Below are 22,454 nucleotides of genomic sequence, written 5' to 3'. Positions count from 1 at the left end.
TTGAAAGACCCTGTCCTGGCCCTCCAGCTGGGCCACTCCCCATGGGCGAGGAGTCCATGGGCCCTGGAGGATGTGCCACCTGGAGCCCACTGCTCACCCCTCTTCCTGATCGCATCCTGGGGATCTGGGACCTGATTCCAGGATCTGTGCTGGCCTTGCCCCAGCTCCAGCCTCCCAAGGGTGGACCATACCGATGGTATGTGCATGGCTAGGCCCAAGGATGGCTATTTTGGGGGTGTGGAGGGGTAGTTGGAGGAGGCCTAATATAGAGCAGCAGGCAGCTGGACCTGCTGTTAGGTAGGGGAGGAAGCCACCTCTGTGGCCTCTCTTCATTGACCTTCATACTCTCCACAGTGATCTATGAGCTCCTGCACTGTGCCCAATGCTGGGCTCACCCAGGGCCGGGCCAGGCTGGGCTTCCTGGGTGGGATGTGCTCTGCAGGCCTGGGGGTTGCTGGCGGGAAGTGCCAAGAATGGGTCCTGCAGGGGGGTTGTGGAAGCCAGAGGCCGGGGGCTGCACACAAGCAGGAGGGGTATTCCAAGAGGAGCCAGGCTGGGAACAAACTCTAGGCCAGACAGGGGAGACAGAGCCCCAGGGCTGACTGTGTCTAGTGTACAGACCCATGGGGAGGGAAGGGCAAGGGAGAGGGCCAGGACCCAGATGCCAGCACAGAGAACCCTCTGCTCATATTTGGTGCTTGTGTGTAGCACAGGAGTAGCTCAAGTGGCTTAAGAGCCCAGGGCTGGGGCAGAAACCCATGGGGAGAGGCCACTCTAGGCTGTGGAGCCTTATCTGGGGGTGGCCTATCTCTGGCCATCTGGTCTCTGGGACACAGGCCAGAACTCCCACTTCTCCAGGAATGGGATTTCCACGGTGTCTGTAGCCCCCAAGAGGCAGCAGGAATCTCCCCAAAGGTGGGGAGGAGGTGCTTCTCTGGCCCAGCCTGGTAATTAGATCCTTCAATTGCAATTACTTTTGCAATTAGCTCAGCTGGTAATTGGAACTGGAGGTGGTAATTTCTGTCCTTCATGGAAGCTCCCTCTGAATTGGGCTTTGCTTATCTGTCCAGGGTACAGGGTGGTGCTCTGGGAGCCCTAGGCTCTGCAGTGGGAGCCATACACACTCAGCCCAGGGCTTTGGGGTTCTGCCAGAGCTCCTGGGGTGGGACATTTTGGACACAGCAAGGGGGTGCTTTGTGTTCTCCCCTTGAGTGCAGGAGAACACTCTGGCTTAGTGACTTGCTTCTAACCAACAGACTATGACAAAGGTGATGGGTTCCACTTCCATAATAGTTTACAAAACTATCCATGACGGTTTCATGGCTTGCTAGCAGACTCTCTTTCTTGCCTCTGGCTTGCATGCTTTGATGAAGTCAGCTGCCATGTGGGGGAGGCCCATGTGGCAAGGAACTGATCCAAGGTCTTTGAGGAACAGAATGCTACCCACCACCACCACTGAGTGAACCTAGTCAGGCCTTCGGATGAGACTGTAGCCCCTGGGCTGACACACCTTAGTTGCAGCCTCCTGAGACTGTGAAGCAGAAAAGTCAACTTAGCAGGTCCCAGATTGCTGATGCTAGACACTGTGAGATAATAAATGTGTGCTGTTTTAAGTTGCTAAGTTTGGGGGTCATTTGTAATACAGCAATAGGTAACCAGTACACAGACAGACTATTAAAATTACATACGTTCTATCCTTTGACCTTGACAAAGTATACTTTAAAAACTACCTGGAAGGTCAGGTTCAAATCTAGAATCTTTAGACTCCTTGGAGATCTGTACCAGAACATGATGGGAGAGAACTTGGCATGAAGCCACCCCTCCTCTCTTCCACCTTGGCTCCATCCCCTATATCCCAGGTTTTGTAACATACTCAAGGGTTAAAACCCCATACATCTCCACCTGCAAATAGCCACCCAGGGCCCAGCCATGCATATAGTGCTTAGTCTGCCCTCTCGAGGTTAGATCTGGCGCAAGGGCTGCACAGGACCTAGAACTGGGCTTTAGCACCATGTGGCTGCAGAAATCCAAGGATCTAATTCCTCTAAGTGTGCTTTACAAGGCAGGAGTGGGTTCCTGTGAACACATCCTCTTGGCCCGACAGACTCATGACCCCGGGAGGTGCAGCTGGAGGGCCAAAGAAGGATTTTCCAAAGCACAGGAACCACAGTGGGGGCCCTCTTGCTTGGCATCCATGGGTGATCTTGGGAGAGACCCTCATTCCAACCTTCTCAGATGGGTGAAGTCCCCCCCGGGGATACACCTGAGCAAAAGCCACCCCAGAGAGACAGGAATGAAAGGTAGGATAGAGGTCATGAAAAAATGCCAGCCCAGGGTCAGAGCTGGTGCCACACATCTGTTCCCTCCTCCCTGATTCAATATTCATCGGGATCCACTCTGTGCCAAGCTCTTGCCAGGCCCAGGCAACTACGGATTTGAAGGGCACAGCCCCTGCCTTCTCAGTGAACCAGGGAAGACATAACTTGAAGCAGATCCACTCCTGCTCCCCAAGCTTGCATATGGGTTCTTGAAAAGCTGTGCCCAGCAGAGGTTTTGGTTCGACAGGCCCTCATTCAGTGAGAATTCACTGAGTACCTATTACATGCTGGGAGCTGGGTATTAGGCAGGAAAGGATTTATCAGCACAGGGGTTATTAGAAAGCTCACAGATTTGTGGCAGAACTGGCTGGCCGGAGCTGTGACTGTGTCCCGGCCACCAGCTTGATGCACTGCTGCCTGAACCCACCACTTTCTGCACAAAGCTTCTTTTTATTTTATTTATTTATTTATTTTAAAATCTTTTTTGGAGTATAATTGCTTTACAATGGTGTGTTAGTTTCTGCTTTATAACAAAGTGAATCAGTTATACATAGACATATATCCCCATATCTCCTCCCTCTTGCATCTCCCTCCCACCCTCCCTATCCCACCCCTCTAGGTGGTCACAGAGCACTGAGCTGATCTCCCTGTGCTATGCGGCTTCTTCCCACTAACTATCTATTTTACGTTTGATAGTGTATATATGTCCATGCCACTCTCTCACTTTGTCCCAGCTTATCCTTCCCCCTCCCCGTATCCTCAAGTCCATTCTCTAGTAGGTCTGTGTCTTTATTCCCAACAGAGCGTCTTTTTAAATCAAAGGCTCTTACTGCCTTTGATCGGGAAATTCGAAGTCACATGTCTGCATCCGAGGGGCCGAGGAGGCTGGCAAAGGCAGATGTTTGCATTCTCCATTGGGCAGGAGAAATTCACAGCAGAGGATACTACAAAAAAAGGGAGGGGGTGCTCACAGGTTTGGGCAGCCATGATTGATAGCTGCCTGCCAGGGCAAGAAATAGACTAAATAGACGGAAGAACAAGTTTAGCAGGAGCGAACCCAGCAGCCTTAACTCAGCAATGTGCAAAAGTGAAACATTTACATTTTCTCCTAATAGCATGTCACTTTTGTTTTTGCAGACCACTGGTTGGGAGGAGAAGGATTGATCTGATCTTGCCAAATACAGGATTTCAATCCTTTCCAATTCTTTGCAAGTCACATTCTATTTAAACGTTGGTTAAATATTTAAACAGCTCCAGGAGTGCTCCTATGGCAGTTGCTGCAGTTTATAACCTTCAGCTCAGCACTTCCTGCCCTTCTCACTGGTTCATCACCCTCCCCCGGGTAGCTTCTGCCTCATATTATTCCAGAATATAAAAATAAGACTGCAAAATGAAAACTAATCAATGTTTATATTTAAACATATTCTGCAAGCAGTAATATTATGCCAGCTGGTGAACTGCAATTGAATTCAACACTAATAGAGTCATTTAAGATGGGGTCTGAAAACATCTTCATATGTTGATAAGATGTGGAGTAAGTCTCCCAGGTTAGTATATCTTCATCATTCATCAAACTACAGAATTATTGAAAACCTAGAAACTTTTACTACCTTCAATTGGTGACATGTGAAATAGTTATTTACTTTAAAATTGTGGGACTTATAAAGCAAATATTTACTAGGTACCAAGTAGGTGCTGGGTACTGTGTAGACATTGTCTCATTCAATCATGACCTGATCCTTACACTAATGGCCACTCCCATTTTACAGATAGGGAAACTGAGGTACAAATGAGTAAGTGACAAGCCCCAAAGTTTCCTTAGGACTTGAACTGGAGCAGGAATTCAGATCTTAAGGTTTTGAGGCTGAGAGAGGAGTGGGGTTCTTCTTAGTAAAAACATTGAAATCCATGGCTTACATATTTGCTTTCTCTTCCTATCTTGGGTCAAAATAGAATTTGGCTTTGTCAACAGTGACAAAAAATTGTGGTCTGGTGGGCCAGACCACAATTTCAGAGAAGTGAGAATGGGAGCCTTAACCTCCACTCCATGGCTATTAAGAGTGATTTTGGTGTTGTTCAGTTTCTTGTACTTGAAACAGATGGTAATGCTATTTTATAATGTTACTTTCTGTCCATGGTGAATCAAAATTGATACTTCTAGATTATCAAACATGGAAATGAGAATCTTTAAAAAAAATTAGTTGATGACCCGACCTTGTGGACGTGAGGACATGAAATCCCTGTTGAGACCTCTTCTTTGCCCCTAAGGGTTACCATGGTTACCAGTGGTGAATGGATTACCCAGAAGACAGCTCAAAACCAGAATATTCTTAGTATTTCTTAGTGCCAGGTCCTCACGGCCTGCAGCAAAGATTCTATGAAGCCAAATCAGTTGGATGGCTGTTGTCACCAGGTAGTAGAAGGAGCCTCCTATTAGTATGCTTTCCCATGAAGTTTGGTGGGTTATGCAGAGGGGGAGGTGGATTTTGTTGTCAGGATGGACAGCTGACGTGCATCACGACCCCAGCCTAACCCAGAGGCCCTGAAACATGGCAACTGACAGAGAGAGATGACATAGTGGCCTGGAGATGTAGGAAGTCACAGGAGGGCATAAACTGTGCCCACCCTCTCCCACCAGATCCTGGGGATCCCAGGTGGGTTTGGCATGAGGAGCTGGGTTTCTGTAGCCTAGAATGAATCTCATCTTAGAAATAGGGCGGGTGGGACCAACTGTCCCTCTAAGAGATGGTCTCCAAGTACATAGCTATTCTTATTTCCATTTTACAGTTGGTGAAACTGGCACACAGAATATGCCTTCCTCTTTTGTCTTGAGGGATTCCTGACAATAGAAGTTGTGACCACGGAGAATATCCCATATTAAAAATAATTTCTATATAATCATGAGTTGAGGTTATCTATGAGTGATAAGCTATACTTTATATAGACATTTAAAATATTGTATTTTGTCGATATTTAACTTAGCATTTATTGATTCTTTAATTTACTTTTTTTTTTTTTCATATTTTGGAGGCTCTGGATTTTTTTCAGGTCCCAAATGCCTTTGTACATCTTGGAAGCGCTTGTGCTCATGGTGTCCAATGGATAGAATGACACTTCCAGCAGCATTAATGCTCACTGGCTGTGGTTAGAAACCTAACATTTTGTTAAAGTATAATTTTCAAAAGATTAAAATCATGACATACAAATGTATAGTCAACATGTGACAGATTAATTTAACCCATTAATGAGGGAACAAGAAGGAAGGTAGAATCAGCTCAAAGAAGTATCTGAGAAGCAGCTATATATCCGGAAAGGAATAATCTTTTTTTTTTTTTTTTTTTTTCCTTTTTACGGTACGCGGGCCTCTCACTGTTGTGGCCTCTCCCATTGCGGAGCACAGGCACTGGACGTGCAGGCTCAGTGGCCATGGCTCCTGGGCCCAGCCGCTCCGCAGCATGTGGGATCTTCCCAGACCGGGGCATGAACCTGTGTCCCCTGCATCGGCAGGCGGACTCTCAACCACTGCGCCACCAGGGAAGCCCAAGGAATAATCGTGAAATTGCTAAATCAGACACAAAACCGGCTGGTGTCCCACAGAACAATAAACCATAACCTTTGGCCTTATCTTTTCTACTGCACAGAAATCCTTTGCATTTCTCTTGCTCCAAAAGAAAATTATTTGCAACTTAGCACTCTTAAATAAGTTATGTAACTTTGCAGAGTCTGGTCCCTAATCAATAGTAAATAGTAAATCAAACAAAGGGATGTTCCCCTAGAGAATCAAGAAATCCTGGTCAGGCCTGCTAAGTACACTCCCATATGACATTCAAAGGACATGTTGTCACCCTTTAACTTTATTCCCAAGTTTTGAATGAATTTTCTTAACAGTAGAAAAGGGGTTTCCTGAGCAAGTCTTTGCCATGGTCAGGGCTGGACCTAGATGAGTGGGTACCCGGGCAGGTAAAATAGTTTGGCACCCCTTCAGATCTATGTCTTTCAATCTCTGTTCCACGTTTATGCAGATGGGTTAGGGGAAAACTGATTTTTCTGTTAGTAAAAACTACATACAGGAAGAAAGTCATTTACTCCTTCATGTCCATCATCCCAGCAGAGTCAGTTCTGAAAGTATTCAATTAAACATTTCCTTTTTTTGTGTGTGTGATCATGGTTCCTTTGGGGAGTATCTAAATCAAATAACTTAGTGGGAGGTAGAGCAAAGAGTTTTAATTTTAGGTAATACATTTTTTTTTATTGGTAAGTAGTGTGATTTTTATTGGTAAGCAGCAGAAATGACTGAGTTTCTAAATTTCAGCAGATATCACTGTGGACTCCAAGTGTTCTCCAACTGCATGTGTATACTGCAAAATGTCCAAAATAGGCAAATGCATAGAGAACAGAAAGGAGATGATTAGTGGTTGTCAGAACTGGAGGAGTGACTGCCAGTGGGCATGGGATTTCTTTTGGGATGATGAAAATGTTCTGGAATTAGACAGTGGTGATGGTTGCACAACTTTGTGAATATACTAAGAAGTACTGAATTGTGTATTTTAAAAGGGTGGATGTTATAGTATGTGAATCATATCTCAATTTAAAAAATTGAAAACCCAGAGAAGGATCAGCACAGCAAGAGATTTTTTTTTTTAATTCCAAAAGAGGATGACATTTACTTTGTTGCAAGTGTAGGGGTCAATGCACATTTTGCCGTCTAAGAGAAAAGAATGGTCTGGATATCAGAGTGAACATATTTGAGGTTTATTTCCATGGTGTTTCAGAGCTCCCTACCCTGACTGCCTGGCTCAAACCATAGTTCGGCTTGGGCTGAGCCTGTCTTTAGTGACCTGTTTCAGTGGAGACAGGCTCTAAGAACTGAGAGGACCCTCTCATCTCCTCTTCCCACATGTAATATGAGTCTAAACTCTTTCAGACCATTTGAAACACCTGCTTCGATCCACCTGGTGCTTTAGCATTTTATGTTTGTGAGGCCTGCTCTTCAAATTAGAAATTTCATCATGTTTTGTCTAGCATTATGAGGCAGCCGTTTTTTGGAGGGTGTAACCATGAGAAAAATCCACTTCAAATAATTGTCTCAGTGTATTCATCAATGATTTTATTCATCATATCTCTTAAACCTGCAAGGTAGATTTTATGAACACTGTGTAACCAAAATGACATCGGAGGTCGCCAGATCCCTTGCAATCTGGACAAGGTTGGTTTGATCCCACTCATTCACCACCCTCTAAGAAGTCCACAGCCCTCCCCAAGACTCTGGTGACTTCCCAAAGGTCTCAGGCTCTCATATTCTTACAGTCTCCTCTGCCTCTGGGTACCTACCTCCTCTAGGGTCCCTTCTGTTATGTTCTACATGGAACCAGGTGTGAAACTCCACTCCCTTCCCAGATTCCCCCCAAGAGCCACTCATATGAAATATGCACATGGACAGTGGACTCTTCTGGAGATCTTTTTGGAGGAGGAGGGGTGGAGAAGGGTTTACATCACATTAATGCTCACAAAAACAACATGAACACTAGGCATTCCCTTTTCCTTGAAGTGTCATTTTGGGAATGTGTATGATTCCCATCTTGGTGGCTCTTGTCTCTTTCCTCTTTTCCCATCCCTCCTCTTCACCATCTGCCACCCCAGACTGTGCCTCAGAAACTCCAAATTCTTCTCCCATCATTTTGTAAATACATGTGTTTTCAGATTCATCCAGAGGCTAAACAGAAAAAAGGGGACTCAGTTAACAATAAAGGGCCCTTCTCTTAAATAGGCCAGTTAGGTTAGAAATAGCATAATGGAAAATGTATGCAGCACCACCATTTCATGGATGAGGAAATGAGGGTCCAAAAGGACTGCATCTGTCTCTCTCATGGTCCTGTCTGGCTCAGCCCACTAGATCAGATGCACACTGGATCCCAGGGAGAAGGGCTTGAAGTAAACTCAGAATGATCTTCATCCCTAAATCTCTATGAGATATTGGGTACCCAGGGCAGCCCTGACTTGTTCTCACATCCTGGACTGAGCTCCAAGGGTGGTGGGGGATTTCCCCAACTTTGGGGAAGGGGTGGCTTGCCAGGTCTCAGCATTTGGAAGGCTCAGAACTGACAAAGCAAGAATGCACAGCCATTCAGGGTAGGGTGTGTACATCTCATGGCTGGAACCTACGACCAGATGGGAACACCAAGGGACAGCATGGCTTAGATCAGGCAGTGTTGTGAATGCTAAGCCAAGTAGCCTGGTCTGTATCCACAGGTTGATGAAAGCCACACAGGTGCTTAAGCACAAGAGTGCCGAGAATGATTTGCCTTTTAGCAGTAACAATGGTTGACATTTATTGAGCATGTATTAGTATCTAAGTTCTTTTACTGCATTGTTCTAAGCACCTTGCAAGCATGATCTCCAACAACCCTGGTGTGCAAGGAGGTAAAGTAACTTGTTCACACAACCAGATTTCAAACCCAGACGGAGACCATGATCTACTAACACTTTGTGGGTGTGCAACGAGGTGGCTGGACATATTAGAGGAGGAGAGAAGTGAGACTTCTCTCACTTCTCACAAAGCTAGTTGGAACCCAAGAAAGCACAGCCAGGCCTGATCCAGGCTGCTGGCCATGGAAATAGGAGGAGAGAGCACATCAAAGACCTTTTTGGAGGACCAGGAGGCTTTTGGGATCTCTCAAGCACTGCAGAGAAACCTTTTTCAAGACAGAAGCAATTCACATTCTCTCCAGGATTTTTCTCCTCTGCTCTCTCCTCACCCTCATCACCTCACCCAGAGGGAGAAGGGAAGCAGGAAGGACTGGGAGTGTGGGTGGTGGGGATATCCTCAGTAATGTCTGCTCTGAGTGGGAAGCCACATGCCATATCCCTGCTCTTTCCCCCAAGGTTTCCTGCAGAGAAACAGGGCACTTCTCATGTATCTGAGGCCAAGAACTGGGACTTCTGGTCAAATGTAGCCTGTGAAAAGTCTTGGTTTTGCCTGTACAGTGTTTTTAAAAAAATTTGCCATCTTTTCAAAGATCTTTCTGTCTGTCTGTCTATCTATCTATCTATCAATCCATCATCTATCTGTCTCTCTCTTATTTATCTATCTTTCTATTATCTATCCATCTATCTATTCATTCATTTATTCTAACACTTCTGTGATATTTATTATGTGCCCAGCACTTTTCTGAGATCTTTACATATATTAATTCATTGAAAATTACTAATAGAAATCCAGATTTATGGCTTCTCTTAAAAAATAGAATCAGGCCCCACATCCCCAAAAAGTAACATCACTGTGCACAGAGTTGCTGCAGCCCCTTTCAGCTGGGGTGTTACTCAGAATGTATATAATTAGTATGGCAGGGGCATAGACCAACTGCAGGAATGTTGGTCAAAAACCACCAGTGTGCCCTTTTCTGTTATCTTACACCAGTGAACTTAGGTGGTGCCTCTGGGCATCCGGGTCTGGGAACCCCTGGGATGAGTGAGATGTGTCCTGTGACAGAGGCATGCACCAGGGAGAAAGTGATAAGCTATTCTAAGAAGGGGCAGGGATAGTTTTGAAATGGAGGTGATGCCCAAGCTGAAATTTGAAGTATGGCTAAGGGAAATTCTTCAGGTTGGGAAGGGAATTCTGCAGGGGACATAGTCATAGAGTGAGATTTTGTAAGAGGCTAGGGCCTTGGGCTGGATGGGGAGGGTGGAGCATAGGGAGAGAGGTACAAGATGAGCCTGGACAACTAGGCAGAGCCAGACCATAGTGTGGCCCTGAATGCCCTGCTCAAGCGATGATAATTTGAGGGAGCAGTAGAAATGGTGGTGGTGGAGCACTGAAGGGTTTTCAGCCAGGCAATACCAAGGCCCAGATTTGAGTCTTAAAGATCTGGCTGTAGGCCAGGGTAACGAACGAGCATAAGGTATGTAGGAGGTTGGAAGCAACTGTAATATTGAGGAGTAGGAGTTTTAGGGAGCTCCAGGGAATTTCCAATCACTTGGGAGACCCAGGTCTCCTCCATCCTGAGGATGTCGAGCTCTGGAGTCAGGCAGACTTCAGTTCCCACCCAGGCTCTGCCATTGTAGTGCATTAGATGGTCATCCAGTAACATTTATCCCTCACTCCACCTCAATTCCGTGGGAGGGGTAGGTATACTCACTCTGTCCTTGACTTGCCCATGAGACTTACTTTGGTTAATGGTATGTTTGCAGGCAAGATGCTCAGGAACCTGAAATGCACTTGTGTTCCTGGGCTTGCTCTCCTGTGTCCCTGCCATTTTTGTGAGAAGAACATGCCTGGGTCGGCCTGCTGGTCCCAAGAGAAAAAGAGAGACTTATGGGGAAAAGCTGAACAACCCAAGCAGAGCCCATCCTTGTTAGACAGCCGACAGCTTCATGAGTTATATAAATGTTACTGTCATGTGCTGAGAATGTTTGTGGATGTTTGTTACGTAGCACTACTGCGGCTCTTGTGAACTGATACAACCTCTCTCCAGTGGTGTGGCTTCGGCATGGCTGTCCTCCACTGAAGAGACCCCAAGGAGGAAGTCAAGGCTTGGTAGAGCTCGTGGGAAACCTGGGGCAAACCCAATGGGGCCTCTGAAAATTTCTTCGACCTAAATGACCTGCCTGCACTGACTGGAGGTAGGGCATCTCTAGGAGGAATATTCTAATTTCTCAGAGATGAAAGAAGCCAGAGGGCATGGTAGAAGAGGCACAAGTGGATGGTGGGGCTTTGGGGAGCCAGGCCCCTCCTAGTGTTATTGGTGGGAGCTTGAACTAGCTGTGCCTCTCTGGAGGGCTATTCAGCAACACACATGCTCCATATCCACAGTTACACTTGTAGGTATGCTAAACACACGTGCACAGACAGACGGACACACACACACACCACCCCCAATAACAACAGAACCCACTTGCAGGTGTGCACAAGGAAACATTGTTTCAGATGGTCAGCATATTATTATTTTTTAAATTGAAGTATAGTTGATTTACAGTGTTGTGTTAGTTTCAGGTGCACAGAAAAGTGATTCAAATGAACTTACTTACAAAACAGAAGCACCACTCACAGACATAGAAAACAAATTTACGGGTTACCAAAAGGGAAAGGGTCAGGCAAGGGATTAATAAGGAGTTTGGGATTAACAGATACAAACTACCATATATAAAATAGATAAACAGCAAGGATCTATTGTATAGCACAGGGAGCTATATTCAATATCTTGTAATAACCTATAATGGAGAAGCATATTATTATTTAAATAGCTAGAAATTAGAAGCGATTCAGATGTCCATGGCTAGGGGAGACAGCTAAATGAACTGTGGGTACTGATACCATGGGACAAAATAACGAGGGAGCCCTTTATGTGCTAATATGGTTGAACCTTGAAGACAGATTATTGAGTTCAGTTCTTGAGGTGCAGTATAACATTTATGTTGAAAACCAAGCAAAACTGAACCAAACACTGTACAGCAAACTTGTTAGTAGTTGTTGCCTTGGAAATCCCTAGAGGAAAAGGATGGGGAGAGGTGGCCTAAGGAACTCTGGCTTTCTCTGTAATGTCACAATTTTGAAAAGAGGCTGTGTCTGATTATTGCTTAATCCTTACAAATTAATTTCCTAATATGAATGATTTTAACAATATCTGGACTTTGGAGACAAGTAGGTCTGGGCTGGAAACCATGTCACTTGGATTTTTAACTTGGGGTGAGCTCTGTCCCTGTTCAGGCCCCAGGTGGTGGGGATGCTAACCTCTGCCTGTGCCCAGTGGAAAAACTGGACCAGTGCCTGTGGAGGGGCTGATGTAACGTCTAGATGCTTGAAAGGGCTTGTAATTGTCAGTTGAAAGTGAAGGACAGGTTTATCAGGGAATAGCACAGCCCAGGCATGTCCCTCTGGGGCTCTATTTCCTTGGGAATCCTGCCAGGTCCACCGGGCACATGAGAGCCTTCGCAAAGCCCCAGGGAGTAAGGGTCGAGGCCCAGCCAGGCCAGTGCTCTGACTCACATGGTGGCATCTCAGGGTGTGAGAAACATGTTGTTCTGAGTGACCCTGAATGGGGAGGTTAGGGTCATGGTGCAATGCCCTCCAAAATCACAAAATTATGAGCCTCGTAGGGCTGCTGGCAAGGCGAAGGGAGCCTTTTCCCAGTCACCCTGTGGGCTGTTGGTGACCATTGAGGGCTCCTGAATTATCACTGGAATGCTTGGAATTCTGGTGGCATTTGGGAATTGGGGTGGGAGAAGTGTGTTCTAGGCTGTGATTCCTTGCTTCAGTGACCTGGAAAGAGCCCCCTAAAATGGACAATGAAGACGATAAACTCTCCCCCAAAGCTCCAGATGGAGTCTGATCAGCCAAGTGTTGACTATCAGTGGTTTAGCTGAGACGAGATGCCAAGTGGATTCCCTCCATCCTGGCTCCGAGCATTCCCACCACCTGCCACGCTTCTACCCTGCATTTAAACACAGCCCGATGTGCACCAGGAATGTTTCCTCTTAGAAGTTCATGCTTCTTTGGTCCACATCCTTCCACACTCACACACACACACACACACACACACACACACAACTCCCACACTTTCCACCCCGAGCGACCCCAGCACTAGCCCCCATGTCCCATTCCTTCTCTGATGCCCTGGTGATGCCTGTCTCTCTGGAGGGCATGGAGGGTCTGATTCCTTTGGGTTCCCAGCCTGTAGCCTGAAGTCTGCTGTAGGGTCTGGAGTACATCCTAGTAAGATGCAGCCGTCAACCCACCCCTGCAATGGAGCTGCCTGCACTCACTCTGCCTTTACCCCCTGCCCCCTCAGTGGATTTCCCCAGACTGGACTCTGAAAGATCTTTTTATAGTACAGACTTCATCATTTTAGTCCCCTCTTGATGAGAGCCTTTCAAAGCCTTCCCATTACTCACAGGACGAGACAACGTTCCGTAGTGCAGCTCCCTCTAGAACTTCTCTGCTCCAAGACTCCTGAGGTAGCCCCTTGTACCCAGCTGGGCCTACTTCCCCTCCTCCTGTCCCTCCTCCCTTGGCCTACTTAGCAACAATGGTTTTGCTCCTCCTCTGCTTCCCACTGGTGGAAGCTGAACCTGTTGGAACAGGATTCTGGAAATTGTGGTTCCCAGGCTTCCAGCCCTGGCTGGGTGCCTATATAGTGCCCCGATATTCACTGCACGCACAGTTATCATTCAGGGGACACTTCCCCATGCTTTTTATACCATCTACATAGAACTGCTTGACATCATCTAATGACTCCATCGGTCTACTTCTTTCATCTTCCCCAAAGACCTCTTAACATGCTTTGTCTTCCCTGCCCTGAAATATATCAAAATCCATTTCTGGCAGATCAGCTCCTGTAAGCTTTGATTGTGATGACTCACGATCTCGTCTCTGCCTCCTGTGGAATTTCATCAAGGTGTGTCTTGGTGCATCCTTCTGCAAGGCCCGAAGTTCAGGATTTCATAGCCTCCTACAGCCTCCTCCTTCCACCCCAGGGGACACTGCTCACCGCCGACACTGCAGTTGTCAAATGGTGACCTTGACACTGGTCAACTCCCTCCATTTTCCAAACCCTTTCATGGGTGCCTTTGGGAATCATTCCTTGCACAGAATTGATGAATTTTTTCCTTGACCTGGTTTTTTACTTACACTTCACCCACCTACTCTTGACTGTGGAAGACTTCCCCGATTGACAAGTTTTCCATTTTAAAGATGTCTTTTTCTCCCACATACCAAAAGCATCTCTGGATCTGACAATTTCTAAAATACTCCATTCCACAAACACTTACTGAGTGCCTACCATGTACCTGGCTCACTCGGTGAGCAGGAAGGAGATCTGATTGCTCTGGTCAGCCTGCCCCCCATTTCTAACAGGGCATTTCAAGATGAGACCTAATTACCTGAAAACTCTTTTACCTTTTAAGGCAATTTCACAGTTGGCCTTTACCCCAACATTTTATGATAATTCTTTTTCTAAATCAAGACACACCATATGATGAAGTTTGGGGAGTATTTCCTCACCAGGAAGTTAAAAAATAAAACCGCAAGGCAGCATCTGTTTTGATAGCTTTATTGGAACACGATGGTAACACAAAACATGGATTTGGGGGCCCACCACAGATGCTTCTCCTCTAGGGAGCATGCGCTCCACTTCTGCAGCCAGCAGGGGCTGCAGGAGGCCCCCAGGAGGGCAGGGGCAGCTACAGCCAGACCTGCAGTGGCAAGTGGCATGTGAGCACCTTGACCTCAGCCCTAACCAGCTGAGTCTGAGATCAGCCAGACCAGTCTTATGCTCCATCTACTTGGCCATGACTTAGAGATTCACCTGTCTCAGACTCCTGGGGAAATTTCCAAGAAGGGGATTCTGGGGTTTCCAGAAGGAGTCCAGCCAAGAGACTGAGGACCTCTGGGGGCCATAGGGGCAAATCGTGCCTTCAGGTGTATGACAGATAAACTGCTTAAAGCTCCTACTATATAGGCCAAACAGTCTTCTAAGGGCTAGACTTACAATGGCCAACGGAAACAGGCAGGACTCATGACCTCCTGAGTAGGGGAGATGGACAGGGGTCAGGGAACCACACAGATGACTGTAAATGACAACCATGCCCATGGCTTCCAAGGACAGTTCTGTGGGTATGACTGACCCAATAGGGACGGTCAAAGAAGACTCTCTCAAGAAGCGATGTTTTGGCTGAGATCCTGTGGCTGAAAGGACAAGAGGAGCTTTTCAAGTCATGGAAACAGCTCTGTGTGTGGCCTGGTAGCTGGAAGGAGCAGTGAGATAAACAAACCCAAAGGAGAAGCCCGGTAGAGTTGGGTTGAAGAGATGGAAGGGAGCTTGGGGCAAGAGGAGGCTGGAAGGCATGTCGGAGCCCACCATGCGGGGCCTGAGGGCTGTGGGCAAGATGGTTTTCTGTACGGGTTTGCATTTTGCACAGCCCAGTGTGGCCGTGGGGTGGAGGGTGGGCTTGGGGGAGGCCAGTGGGGAATACAGGAAGCTGTTTCAATTGTCCTGATGGAGGGGATATGGCAATGGGACTGAGTGATGACAGGGCAGGTGGAGAGAACCAGGTAAACGTGGATACAAGTGGGAGCTAGGATACAAGAGGATGGACCATGCGGAGCCAGGAGAAAGTTGATGCCAAGATTGACCTTTGAAGCCAATGGCAGGGCTTCTGTCCGAGAAGGGGGACCCTGGGAGAGGAGCAGGTGCAGGGAGATGGTCAGGATGCAGTTGTGGACATCCTCATGGTGAGCTTGAAAGTCTGTCAAAGGCTCCCAGAAGGAGCCTGGGCTCCTCACACTCCTGTGTGAGTAATCTCCTTAGAGATAGGTCTCTTGGTACCTTCAGAGGGTGGAGACGAGCCCACAGAGGGCGAGAAATGGCAATGAGAGGAGAAGACTCAGGGCTGAGCCTGGGGAACAGCACATGTGGTGGCTGGGGAGAGAACGGTGGGCTGAAAGAGGGACTGAAAAGGCATGGGTGGATGGGGAGGGGGACCACACGGGGGTTCTTGGAACCAAGGGAAGAGTGGGCTCAGGGTGGGGCAGCAGTTAGCGAGGAGAGCCCAGGAACACCCTCATCTCTCTGGGGCTGCCACTTCCTTCACTTCCTTAGACCTCTTCAACAACCCTGAAAATAAGAAAGGGGAGCGTAGCCCCTGGGACAGAGGCGGAAAGAGCCGCTCCAAGGTGTCCGCCGCCACTCCCAAGGTCCCGCATCCAGCAGAGGGCACAGCGGGGCCAACTTCCCCACCCCTGCCTGTCATGTCCTCACCACCCCACCTCTCCCTGTCCCTCCCTGTGGCCCCGCACACTTTCCCCAGCAAGTCTGCTCCATGCCACTCCTTGTTGATGGAAAGCACCAGAGAGGGTCAGAACTGCAGCATGAAGGGACCCCCCAGGCTCCGGGTCTGAGCCTCGCTAGCAGGAGGGTCTGCTGAGTCAAGGAAATATCGTGGCCTCTCCTGAGAGGCAGTGTAGTGTAATGTCAAGAGCATGGGCTTCTACCCATCCTCCCATTTGTCTATTCGTCTGTTTGTTCCTTCCTTCCTTTAGCAGCTATTCTCAAGTGCCTCCTATGTGCCAGACACACTTTCTAGCTGAGTGGCCCTTTACTTCTCTGAGCCTCAGTCTCCATTCCTGTAAAGACAGGTCAACCATCCCTGCCACGTGTAACGAGGATGACGTGAGCTCATGCGGGTGAAGTACTCGGCACACAGTAGGTGTTCATTAAAGGCTAATGTCCTTCCTTTCCCTTCCCTTCTCTCCCTGCATCCCGCAGAACCCATGAGGGAGTGAGAGGCCAATGCTTCATGGCAACAACCCTCTGCCATGCTCAGAGGGCAGGCGTGTGTCTGCACATACACCTCCGTGTATGCACCTGTGTGAACATCCCCCAAAGTCCCACCGTCTCTGCCTGTGACTCAGGGCCAGCACCAACGTGAGCTTTGAACCCATGGGATTCAGCAGACCCAGACCCAGGGGAGTCTGAATGCAGAGCAACCTGCTCCATCCTAGGCCAGAGGACCCCAGCACCCACCATGTGCTCTGGGCGTCCGCAGACTCAGGCTAGGGTGTGCTCTCGGTGGTTTGGGGGGGCTGCTGGATCGTTAGTGGCTCCAGGAGTCAAATTTTGGTGACCAGAAGCAGGATCTTCAGCGTTCTGGCGCTGGGTCTAGACAGCCTCAGAGGGCAGCATCCTCACCGATTCCTGGGCCAGTGTCCTTAGCAGCTCCTCAGACTGTGGCTCTCCCGGCTGCTCCTCCAAGGGGCCTCCCACGTGTCTCTGGAGGAACCTATGCGCCCACAGGCTCTTGCAGCAGCTCAGAAGATTGCTGGAGCACAGGGTGCAGGACATCCCTGGCTTCCTGGGGAGACACAAGCATAGGTTAGGGCTGAGGTGACCACCGAGCAAGGCCAGTATGGCCAGACCTAGCCTCTGGTCTTTGCTTCTTCTAAGCTGGGAGCTGAGAAGGGTGGGGTGGTATGGGGCGGGGAACCTCCCACGTGCAACAGGGACTTGTTCCCTCAACCCACAATGCGGAGCATTCAGGATACTTGCTTTCAAACCCCAAATCAACTTCTAACATGCTGTATACCCTTGGTCAAGTTACTTAACCTCTCTGAACCTTAAGTGAAGGTAAAAATTAGGATTGAAAGGATTAAGTGTTATAAAATATGTTTTAAAGTATCCCACACATTGCCTGGCTCATGGTAGGAGCCCAATGAATGTTTGCTATTTCTGTGTCTGAATAAAATAATTCCTGAACACCTACATCATGTTTTGCATGAGTTGGGGGAAGGCTGAGAGAAGAAGACACAAAGATTTATTCAGCCTTGCATTAAAATCAGTTGTGAGGGTTTCCCTGGTGGCGCAGTGGTTGAGAGTCCGCCTGCCGATGCAGGGGATACAGGTTTGTGCCCCGGTCCCGTCCGGGAGGATCTCACATGCCGCAGAGCAGCTGGGCCCATGAGCCATGGCCACTGGGCCTGCGCATCCAGAGCCTGTGCTCCCCAACGGGAGGGGCCCCGGTGCTGAGAGGCCCGCGTATGGCAAAAAAAAAAAAAAAAAAAAAAAAAAAAATCAGTTGTGAATGCGTCTGTCTCTCCATTAGAATGTGTGGTCCCTGAAGGCAAGGTGCTTGTCTTTCAAACCCCTCCTAAGTGGCCGCCGGCACATAGTAGGTCCTCATTTATGTCCATTGAGTCAAGCTGATTGACGGTCACTGAAGGTAAGTTAGCCAAACAATTGGGAGGAAAGTTTTTAACACAGTATTTGACATACATTTTCAGAAAGATGAAGACTTCCCCCATATCTGGGTATACAAAATTCCTTTGCCCTGTTGCCTGCTAAGATGTGGACAGCTGACCTGCTTTTTCCTTCCAATACTTTCAGTGAGTAAGAATTCCTTCATCGTTTTTATTTCAAGCCTTCTGAGGTCAGGAGAAAAAGCCTCAGTGTGGAGGGCCTGTGTTTTTAGTACTCAACACGCAGGTCCCTGTATAACCTGGAGTGGGGGCAGGCTCAGAGCTTTAATCAGGCAATGGGATCTGGCCAACCTTGGGTGGCATTGTTTTGTGTCATTGTTTCTATGATCACAAGTACTTTCCGTTTTCCACAAGTGATACTGCATTTCTGTTTATGGTGATGATATAAAGTCTTATAAATATATTTCAGTGAAAACAGCCAGGTGGTGTAGAGATTTAAGGGTATATTATGCAGTTGGGAGAGGACTATGGGCTGCACAGGGAAGGGGATTTGCAAAGCAACTGTGGTTTGAGAAGTGTCCTTGCAAGTCCTGGCCCATCCTGTCTCATGCTTGGCCCTAATGCAGGAGAAGCTAAACATTTCTTGGTGTCCCTAGACACTTTGCCTGGGGTCTCTGCAGCTCCAGGGCAGGACAAAATCTAGCTTTAGCTCTGTCTAAGGCAATGGATGTTACGTAGCTTCTTGTTTCCCTGCCTAGACTGGAGCAGTAGCTTTCTTCGTCCAGTTTCAGGCTGGAAGTTAGCCCTTGCTTGGTCCTGAGACTCACTGCGAGTCCTCCGGATGTCCCATGAAACTCATGCCTGGTCTCAGCTCTAGCCATCATCTGTTAAGGTATTCTGGCCACCACAGGAATCGAACTCACTCCCTTCCACATGGAGAGAGAGAAAAGCATCATGCTTCCCCTTAGAGTCCATCAGAGGGAAGGAGTAGATTTGGATACCTGCCTTTGTAAAGGTTTTGTGAACAACGACACAGCCAACACCCACAGCCAACACCCAAGCTTCCTTCGATGCATGGTATGTTCTGGCTTAGCCAGTGCTGGAGGCCTTGCATGGCCTAAGCTCTCTCGTGGGTTTGGCCAGCCCCACCGTCCCCAGAACACCTGCCCTTACCTGGACCTCCAGGTCACACCCCTGCACTTCAGAGGCTCCGGTTCTTCTCCATGCCAGCAGTGTACATATTTGACCAAGTAGGCAGGTATCTACCCTTGGATTAACATTCCAGATGGAGCCTGAAGTGTGATAAAGTGACTTTCACGTAGATTAGTGAAATTATCAAAGACAAGCTAGCTCTAGGCTAGGAAATTACCTCCCTTCTTCTAAAACGCTGTATCATTTAAAATAATATTATTCTGGAAGTATCACATGTTCATAGTAAAAAATTCAGAACATAGAGACTAACAAAAAGAAGAAAATAAACATCTCAGATAACTCCTCTACTCAGACATATCTTTTTGCTACATGGAGATTGTGTCATAAAATATGTTTATATGAAATACATCAAAGAGGCTATGTAAAAAACACATATGTGTGGCTTAAAATATTAAATAATATTAAAATGAATACAAGTGTAACCACCTCTCAGGTTAAGAAATAGAATTTACCAGCCCCTGATTTGTTTCAGCAAATATGTATGTACCCCTGAATAATATACTGTGTTGTCCTGCCAGCATTTTACTTTTTTATAAATGGAATCATGTTTTAGGATTTTTTTCTGTAGCTTCCTTTTTTTAGTTGTTGTTTAACATTATACTTTTGAGATTAAACACTGTGAATGTGTGAACCTGTAGTTCATTTTCACAATCATAAGGTATTCCATTATGGGAAGATACTCCAATTTATTTATCCATTCACCTGCTGGTAGACATCTGGGTTGTTTCTCGTTTTTATCTTCTCCCTTCTCATGCTTGTTGTTTTGGGTTTTTTTGGTACGCGGGCCTCTCACTGTTGTGGCCTCTCCCGTTGCAGAGCACAGGCTCCGGACGCACAGGCTCAGCAGCCATAGCTCACGGGCCCAGCCGCTCCGCAGCATGTGGGATCTTCCCGGACCGGGGCACGAACCTGTGTCTCCTGCATTGGCAGGTGGACTCTCAACCACTGCGCCACCAGGGAAGCCCTCATACTTGTTTTTGAATCTACACTCTACTGGCGTCATCAAATAGACAGGAGAGTTTCAGCAGGACTGGAACGATTTGTTCCTTGAGTGTTTGGTAGAACCCCTTGGCAAAACCAAGTACTACTGGTGTTTCGTTCACTTTCTTTATTTTTTAATGGTTATAGGACCATTCGGGTTTTCTATTTCTTCCCAAGTCAGTTTTGGCAAGTTCTGTTGCTAGGAATTCGTGCACTGCATCTGAATTTTCCCTTGTTCAGGGCATAAAATTGACCACAATGTCCTTATCATCTTTCTTAATCTCTGTAAAATCTATAATAATATCTCCCTTTTAGTCTTAATATTGTTTGCTTATGATGTTAATGATTAATTTCTCTTTGTAGTTTTGTCAATGTTACTTTGTCAGTTTTACTTTTTGAAGCTGGTTTATTTGGTACATACAAGTTTAGAATTCTTATCCTTCTAGTGAATTGAATCTTTTTTCAAAAGATGGTGACTCTTTACCTTTAGTAATACTTTTTTCTGACAGTTCACTTTGTCTGATATTAATATAGCTACCCAGATTTCTTTTGGTTAGTATTTGCCTAGTATATCTTATTTTTCTTTCCTTATACTTTCAACATTTTTGTTTCCTTAAGTCTATCTCTTGTAAAAATATTTGTTTGGGTTTAAAAAAAATCAAATCTGACAATCTCCATTTTTTTAATTGGCCCAGGTTATGCCATTTACATGTCCTGTGATTACTGATATATTTTGACTAATTTCTTCAGTGTGATTTTGTGTTCTACATTTGTCCCATCTTTTCTAAAATTTCCTGTCTTTTTTTTTTTTGCTTTGTTTTAAACTGCCTTTTTTCTCCTTCTCTTTCCTCCTTACCATATGGAATTTCCATCCTCTTATTAAAATTTTTTGCCATGCACATTTAACTTAATAATGTCTAGTGGTATGGAGCCCTTCCTCCTTTACTTAGCTTGCCATCCATGCCAAATGTAAGTTGGGATGACACACTAAGCTGGAGTCCTACACTGTGTAGACTTTATTACATTACACACATCTAGAGATACTTGTACGTTTAATATTCCTGGACTCCCTTATGGCCCATCTTTGCCCTGAGCTCTGACACTTGAGGCTCGGAGATGTAAATGGGGTTCTAGGAGAGCACATAATAGGTTGTCTGCCATTCGCTAAGTGCTTATGGTAAACATCTTATTTTTACCTTCCCATCGTCAATTCCCCTTCTCTTGGTAATAACACCTTGATTCTTCTTTGGGATCCAAACTTCCCTACTCTTTGTCCATGTGGCTGAGGTGAGATTTACCTTATTCATTGCACTGGCTCCAGGTCTGGGTGCAGAGGTAGAGACAGGACCCCATCCAGCCAATGAAACTTAAGCCTAAAACTTTCTGTTGGAACAGGAGGAAAGGGGAATATTTTCCACTGGGGCTACTAAGATGGTAAGATGTAAGCTTGGAGCTCCTGGTGGCCCCATGGGGAGACTCACTGAAAATGAAGGCAACACAGGGTGAAACTGAGTTGAAAGCTGGAGAAAGACAAATTTATGATGACATTTGAGCTCCTGAATCCAACTTGAAGCTACTCTTGATTTCTTCAGTTCTATAAGCTAATACCCTACCTCCACCAATCCCAGCCTCCTTTAACTGGGTTTCTGCTACTGGCAGTTAATAGTGTCCTAATAGCATTCTTAAATAAATGTTCTTTGAATATCTTTTCACATGAGGGTGCTATAATATGTTCAGCCACTAGGGGTCAGGACCCAGTTTCAGTGAGAAGCCTTGCTCAGTCTCGCTCTGAACCTCGGTTTTCTCATCTGTGAAATATGTTAATAATATCAAGCTCACAGGACTATTGTAAGGACTACAGATAATGACTGTCAGTGACCTTTTCCATTGCCATCTACTGCTTATAGTACAAATTATCACACAGAACCACCGCATGCACACATTACTCTGCTCTGTCTTGTACTTGCACCTATACACGTCATCCCCATTGCTTGAAATTCCTTTACCTTCTTTGCTGTGCACTTTGAAGTGTTTCAAGGTTCTGTTCAGGCATCACCTCCTCTGGGAAGCTGTCTCTGAGGTCTCCCAGGATTACTGATTCTCTCCTGGCTCCTACAGCCCCTCCGCTGAGACACTTACCTCCTTGGGTTAACCATCAGTTTACCTGTCTATCTCCCAGACTAAAGGCAAGTGTTGGATCTTTCATCATCGACCCCACTGTCCAAGTTTATAGCAGGTGTTCAATCGTGTGTGCG

The 22,454-nt window shown here is 46.7% G+C and overlaps 1 protein-coding gene across 5 annotated transcripts in view; it reads right to left on the bottom strand.

Moving 5' to 3' along the window:
• The window catches only part of HRH2 (histamine receptor H2), a 64,508-nt gene that overhangs the window by 1,493 nt on the left and 40,561 nt on the right, over positions 1–22,454 (bottom strand). For 4 of the 5 annotated variants that reach the window (XR_010840282.1, XM_059060165.2, XM_067031899.1 and 1 more), the window contains one exon: positions 14,350–17,165. The exons of the other annotated variant lie outside the window; for it this stretch is intronic. Coding sequence is in view for 3 of the 4 variants with exons in the window: in XM_059060165.2 (XP_058916148.1) it covers positions 16,973–17,165 (193 nt within the window). In the remaining variant the exon portion in view is untranslated. Of the gene's footprint in view, positions 1–14,349; positions 17,166–22,454 lie in introns of those variants that run through there. 5 annotated transcript variants of the gene reach the window in all.

This window comes from Kogia breviceps, chromosome 4 (assembly GCF_026419965.1).
Source record: "Kogia breviceps isolate mKogBre1 chromosome 4, mKogBre1 haplotype 1, whole genome shotgun sequence".
Lineage (NCBI taxonomy): Eukaryota > Metazoa > Chordata > Mammalia > Artiodactyla > Physeteridae > Kogia > Kogia breviceps.
This window is presented reverse-complemented; position numbering and strand designations above follow the sequence as displayed.